At 50.1% G+C, this 6,430-nt stretch overlaps 1 protein-coding gene across 1 annotated transcript in view; it reads left to right on the top strand.

The window, feature by feature from the left end:
• The window catches only part of Hapln3 (hyaluronan and proteoglycan link protein 3), a 17,277-nt gene extending 10,847 nt beyond the window's left edge, over window positions 1-6,430 (top strand). Inside the window, exons 3-5 of the mRNA XM_028754842.1 lie at window positions 1,113-1,481; window positions 4,995-5,297; window positions 5,981-6,430. Coding sequence (XP_028610675.1) covers window positions 1,113-1,481; window positions 4,995-5,297; window positions 5,981-6,264 — 956 coding nt within the window. The 3' untranslated portion in view covers window positions 6,265-6,430. The remainder of the gene's footprint in view (window positions 1-1,112; window positions 1,482-4,994; window positions 5,298-5,980) is intronic.

Here is a 6,430-nt window from a genome sequence, read left to right as displayed (position 1 = left end):
TGCCTCTCTGCCTCTCTGCCTCTCTGCCTCTCTGCCTCTCTGCCTCTGAGTATTGGGATTAAAGGTGTATACTACTATGGCTATTTTTGTTTTTCGTAACCTTCTAAATCCAGTTACTGCTACCCATGTGCACACCCATGTGGGGCTATCCACTGGAATCCTACTGAGGACACATCCTCAGTGGAAAATGATTTCCCTTCCCCCAGCAACTAACAAGTGTCAATAGCTCCTTGGTAAGGAGCTGGGCCTAGAGATCATCTCCTGCATTTATGCCAACATTCTGACTGGCTTGATCTTGTACAGGTGATCACACCCACTGTGAGACCACGAGAGCTGTAGCCATGTCATGTGCAGAAGACAAAACTCCTCCTCATCTGCTGGCTCTTGTGTTCTTTCCACCTCCTTTCCCACCATATTCTCTGAGCCATGGGTGGCTATTGGAGGACTAAGCACTGAGCTTCCTAGTCTCAGCTCTTTGACCTCATTAGCCATTTTGACGTCTCATGGTTGAAGCAGGAGAGTGAGGGGAGTCCTGTCTTTCCTTGGGGAAGTCTCAGGACTTGTAAATGACCTGCTATTGGAGCACCTCACAGGTGGTTGGTGTAGGATGACCCCAGCCTAGGAAGATGCAGTCTGCTTCTCATGGTCTCTTGTGCTATAGGCAGGCAAGTCTGGGCTTGTACTCTTAGGGACTGCAATAAATGTCCCCAGAGAAGGCGGAGTCAACAAGAGCTCCTGGAACCAAGCCTCAGGGCACGTACAGTGGGACCATCATTTCCGCCTTTCATCCAAGCAGCAAGCAAGTAGCAAGGCTAATACACATTCAAGGAATTGATGTCACCGCTCCCCCTTTTTCACTGCATGTAGTTCATGCTGGTCTCAGACTAATATTAATCCTTCCATCTCAGCCTTCCTACAGGTGCCAGCGCAGTGGAAGTAGGCACAAAGTCACATGGTTGGGCAGTGGAGGAGTGGAGGAGCAGGCGCTTGTAGGGTTGGGGCAGAGTGGCTCTTTTTGCATCCTGCAACACTTGAGTCTGGAGGGGCTTGGGACAAGGGTATGGGTGGTATTACAAGACCATTGTCCCACCTGTGCCACACCTTATCCCCAGGTCTATTCAATGTCGTGAAGTTAGTGGTGGAGACAACCGAGGAGTCCCTGTTCAGTCACCAAGGAGCCAGTGTGACCCTGCCCTGCCACTACCACTATGAGCCAGCCCTGACATCCCCGAGACATGTGCGTGTTAAGTGGTGGAAGTTGTCAGAGAATGGAGCCCCGGAGCAGGATGTGCTGGTGGCCATCGGGCAGAGGCACCGCTCCTTTGGGGACTACCAAGGGCGAGTTCAACTGAGGCAGGACAAGCAGCAGGAAGTCTCGCTGGAGCTTCGAGATCTGCAACTGGAGGACTCTGGGCGCTACCGCTGTGAGGTCATTGATGGCCTGGAAGACGAGAGTGGCCTGGTAGAGCTGGAGCTTCGGGGTGAGGCCCTGAATGGTGCCACTGGGACCCGAGGGAGGGGGAAAGGACCCAGAGAAGGCATAGACCTTTATACTTTACACAGGTAAGCATGTGCAAATCTTAAAACAATCCTAAAAGGGAGTTATTATGGCATCATGGCCCTTGTTTTCCAGAGGAGGAAATGAGGAAAGATCAAGGAACTTATTTAAGGTGATGTAGCTGATAAGTGGCAGAGCTGGGGTTTGAACTCAGGGAGCAACTTGCAGAAGCCACTGCCTCCTATTTCTTCTCATTTAGTCCTATTCAGAAAGAAGGAAATGGGAGCTGGTTCCACAGGTCATAGGGGCCAGAGCTGAGGTTCCAGTAGGGTTAGTCAGCAAGACATATGAACAAGGCAGGGCCAGTGGGTGACAGTAGGGACTGGTAGAGCCTGGGGCACACTGCTGAACCCTGTCCCATGTAAAGAAATCTACTTAAGTTTGGCTAGTTGTGATACCAACTAAGAATGTAGGCCTTTGCTGTTAGATTTTCATATTTAAGTATGAAATTTTGTGCGTGTGGTATGGGGGATAAGAACTCAGGGTCTTGGGCATGCTAGGTAAATATCAGCCATTGGACTTTCTGGATTTTTATGTAAAAATCACATGCTTTTAGAAGAAAACTTAGTGCTGTTTGAACCAGCCAGACTCTGTGAGCCAGGTATCTGGTGGCTCCAGTCTGAGACCTCTTTGTAGCCCAGACTCCTTTGTATCTGGGGGAGAGGGGAGCAGCATGTGTTTCTCTTACTCCTCTAGCCTCATTTCACCCCACCCCAACTTTGGCCCCTAAGCAGGGCTCATCCCTGGAACCGTGGGTACAACAAACAAGGAAATAATTGAGCAAATGATAGCAGCTCTTTTGTTACCTGCCTTTAGTGCTGAGAATGAATTTGCCTCCTGGAAAAGATTCCTACCCCTGCCACTTGCGGGGCCTAACTGTTGCCAAACTGCTCATTCTGAAGTCTGGGTTATCAGAGGGAACGGTCATCAGGGCTAGCCTAGAGAGACAGGGAGCCCTCATCCTCGGGGCTGCAAGGAATGAGAACTCAGGGTAGGACCAGGCATACAGTCACTAACTGCTGTACCTCCCAATCCCCAACCAGTTGGGGCCCATGAGCTTCAGTGTTCCCTCAGCCTGGCTGTGCCAGGTGCCTGGCCACAGGGTGACATTTACTCAAGGTTCTACTTCTAGATAGCACATGCCAAGGTGGACTTTTATCTCTATCTGTCTTGATATGGTCTGAATGATACTTACAGATTTTGAATTGGGCTGGGGATATATACTTCAGTGGTAGAATGGTAGCCAGTGTGAATGAAATCCTGGGTTCAACCCAGCTCACGACAACAAAAAGGAACACATAACTTTTTATAAAGTAAGATTTCAAACATGCATGATAACATGTTTGTTTTGTTTGTTTGTTTCTTTGTTTTTGAGTAATGTTTCTCTGTGTAGCCCTGACTGTCCTAGAACTCATTATGTAGACCAGGGTGGCCTCGAACTCAGAAATCCGCCTGCCTCTGGCTCCCAAGTGCACCACCACTGCCTGGCATTTGTTTTGTTTGTTTCTTTGTTTTTGAGTAATGTTTCAAAACATTACTATGTAGCCCTGGCTGTCCTAGAACTCACTATGTAGACCAGAGTGGCCTTGAACTCACAGATATCTGACTGCCTTGGCCTCCCGAGTGCTGGAATTAAAGGCCAGTACCACCATACCCTGCTCTGTGTTTTAGCTTTCTGAGACAGGATTTCATTCTGTAGACCAGAGTGGTCTTGAGCTTCTGCCTCAGTCTCCTGAGTCCTGGGATTACAGAATTGAACCACCATGTCCTGCTAGCAGAGTAATTTTTGAGGGGAACATGTGTGTGGCTTTCTCAAGAAGGAGGCCCCCGGCCCCAAGGTGTTTGTTCTTGGCCTCGGGCCTCTTACCTAAGGGCTCTTCCCCACCCTCTTCCTCTGTAACCCAGGATGACCTTAAACTCATAGTAACCCCCAACCTCAGCCTCCTTCATGCTGGGATTCTAGGCATGAGCCACCGTGCCTGGCTTCTTTTAGTCTCTTAAGACATTTCCTCATTAAGAAGCCAGGCTCGGTGGTACACATCTCAGTACCTGGAAGGCTGAAACAGGAGGGCTGCAAGTTTGTGGTCAGCTTGAATTACATGACAAGGCTCTGTCCTTTTCCTAGTTAGGGTTTCTATTGCTGCAATGAAACACCTTGGCCAAAAGCAAGTTGGGAAGGAAAGGGTTAATTTCGCGTACACTTCCGTAGCTGTGCTCATCATCCAAGGAAGTCAGCACAGGAACTGAAACAGGGCAGGAACCTGGAGGCAGGAGCCAGTGCGGAGGCCATGGAGGGGTGCTGCTTACTGGCTTGCTCCTCGTGGCTTTCTCAGTCTGCTTTTTCTCCCCATAGAACCCAGGACTGGCAGCGTAGGGGTGGCTCCACTCACAGTGGGCAGGGCCCTCCTCAGCCTAATCACTAATTAATAGATGCCATACAGGCTTGATCTTATAGAGGTTTCCTCTTAGATGATTTTAGGTTGTGTCAAGTTGACACAAAATTATACAGCCCAGTTCTCTGAAACCAAACTAACCAAACTAACCAACCAACCAACCAACCAACCAACCAACCAACCAACCAACCAACGTACGTGTCCACTAATGACATACAAAGCTGGCCTTTCCTGTCTGGTCTGAAAATTAAACTGCCTCAGAGGGGTCTGGGATATGGCTCAGTGGGTGATGACGCTTGTGGCTAAGCCTGGCAATTTGAGTTCGAGCCCCAGGACCCATATGATGGAAAGAGTAACTGATTGCTATGAGCTATTCCTCGATTTTCATGCACATGCCCTTTCCCCCAACAAACAAACAAATGAATAACGACTAGGATCAGAGAGACGAACTAACTCATAAATCAAAAGCAGGCACCCGTGCCCCATAGGCACCCGTGCCCCAAATGCAGAGAGTTTTAAAAGACTCAGCCGTGAGCTCCCTGCAGGTCCAGTACCACACGGATCCATGGGCGTGAAGGGATTTGTGGGCTTGGCGTCAGGATCTTAAGCAGTCGACAGGTGAATTAACGTAGACTAGAGGATGTAGACATTGCATGCGGACACTGCTGTTTCATAAACTTACAGACACCTGTAGGACTGAGAGAGGAGCCAAGCCTCGCCCCTGGAGCCCAAAGCACACCAGGATGGGCTTGTCTTCTATCCTGTTCTATGGTCAGGGATGTCACTTGATGGATTAATTACAAGTCAATATATACTTCCTGGGAACTCTGCTCAGTTTTAGGGGGAAGGTGAGAGGCAGGGGAGGCTCCTTTTGGGTTTAGGTAGTGGACAGGAACTCGGAGGTCTGCTGAACAATCTGAGCCTTCAGAGTCTGTGTTTTGGAAGCACGTGCATCTTGGTGGGGGTGAAAAGCTCCTGCTCCTTCAGACTCCTCTGAGACCTTCCTTCCAACCCCTCTGAGACATTCCTTCCTTCCTTTCTAGGTGTGGTTTTTCCCTACCAGCCCCGAAAAGGGCGCTACCAGCTCAACTTCCACGAGGCCCAACAGGCCTGTCAGGAGCAGGATGCTGTGGTGGCCACTTTTGAGCAGCTTTTCCAAGCATGGGAGGAGGGCCTAGACTGGTGTAATGCAGGCTGGCTCCAGGATGCCTCCGTGCAGTACCCTATAGTGCTGCCCCGGCAGCCCTGCGGAGGCCTGGGTCTGGCACCCGGTGTTCGAAGCTATGGCCAGCGCCACCACCGCCTGCATCGTTATGACGTCTTCTGCTTTGCTGCTGCCCTCAAGGGTGAGTGGAATGGCCAGGCACAGGCATTCATGCTTGATGGTTACGTGAGGGAGGGCCTGTGGAGGAGCTTCCAGAACCCTCTGCCCTTTTCTGCCTGCCTGAGGTCTGAACTGTTAACAGTTCTGGAGGCAATGTCCCTGACACTTCTCAGTGCTTTGCCCTTGATGCTCTACAGCCTTCATTGATAATACGTTCATCAGACATCTTTTGAGTGTCTACTACGTGCTGGGCTGTGGGTCAGCACAGACAAACCACGTCTTTCCTGAAACACCGTCCTTACCTTTCACTGAAAGATAAATGAAAACAGAAGGTTGCTCAGTGCCGTATAGTGTCATGTCAGCACTTGGGAGGAGGAGGAGGCAGGAGGATCAGAAGTTCAAGTTTAAGGTCATCCTCAGCTACTTAGTTTAAAAAGTGTCTGCTGACATGTAGTAGGTGATCAGTAAAAGGCAGGTGAGAGACTGGTTCAGTCTAGGCGGGTGCCCACTCAGAATGCAATTGGGGCGTACAGAAATGACTAGAACTACCCAGCCCTATGGCAGGTATGATGGTGGACTGAGGCCTGCAGAGGTGGCCCTTCAGAGTGTCCAATATAGATTCCCATTAGGTAATTCCTCCCTGCCCGTGGCAGGCCCTGCTGCTTTCTATGCTGTATAGCACTCAAATGCTCCACTTTCCCACAGGACGAGTATACTACCTGGAGCACCCTGAGAAGCTGACGCTACTGGAGGCCAGGAAGGCCTGTCAGGAAGATGGTGCACAGATCTCCACGGTGGGCCAGCTCTTTGCTGCTTGGAAGTTCCGTGGTCTGGATCGTTGTGATGCTGGCTGGCTGGCAGACGGAAGTGCCCGCTATCCTATCATTCACCCCCGACTCAACTGTGGTCCCCCTGAGCCTGGAGTACGGACCTTTGGCTTCCCAGACCCCCAAACCCGCTACGGAGTCTACTGTTATCACCAGCACTAGCAGGGTGGCCCGCTGTACATCTGCCCTGCCCCTGACTTCCTGGGCTGAGTGTTTATCAGGTGGACCATTGTCCTTTGTAGGTTGGGGAATTGCTTGGATTTGTTTTTATACTTCCCAACTTAAACATTTTAAAGGTATTGTTGTTATTATTATTATTATTATTATT

Source organism: Grammomys surdaster, unplaced genomic scaffold, assembly GCF_004785775.1.
Source record: "Grammomys surdaster isolate TR1022 unplaced genomic scaffold, NIH_TR_1.0 126036, whole genome shotgun sequence".
Classification (NCBI taxonomy): Eukaryota; Metazoa; Chordata; class Mammalia; order Rodentia; family Muridae; genus Grammomys; species Grammomys surdaster.
This window is presented reverse-complemented; position numbering and strand designations above follow the sequence as displayed.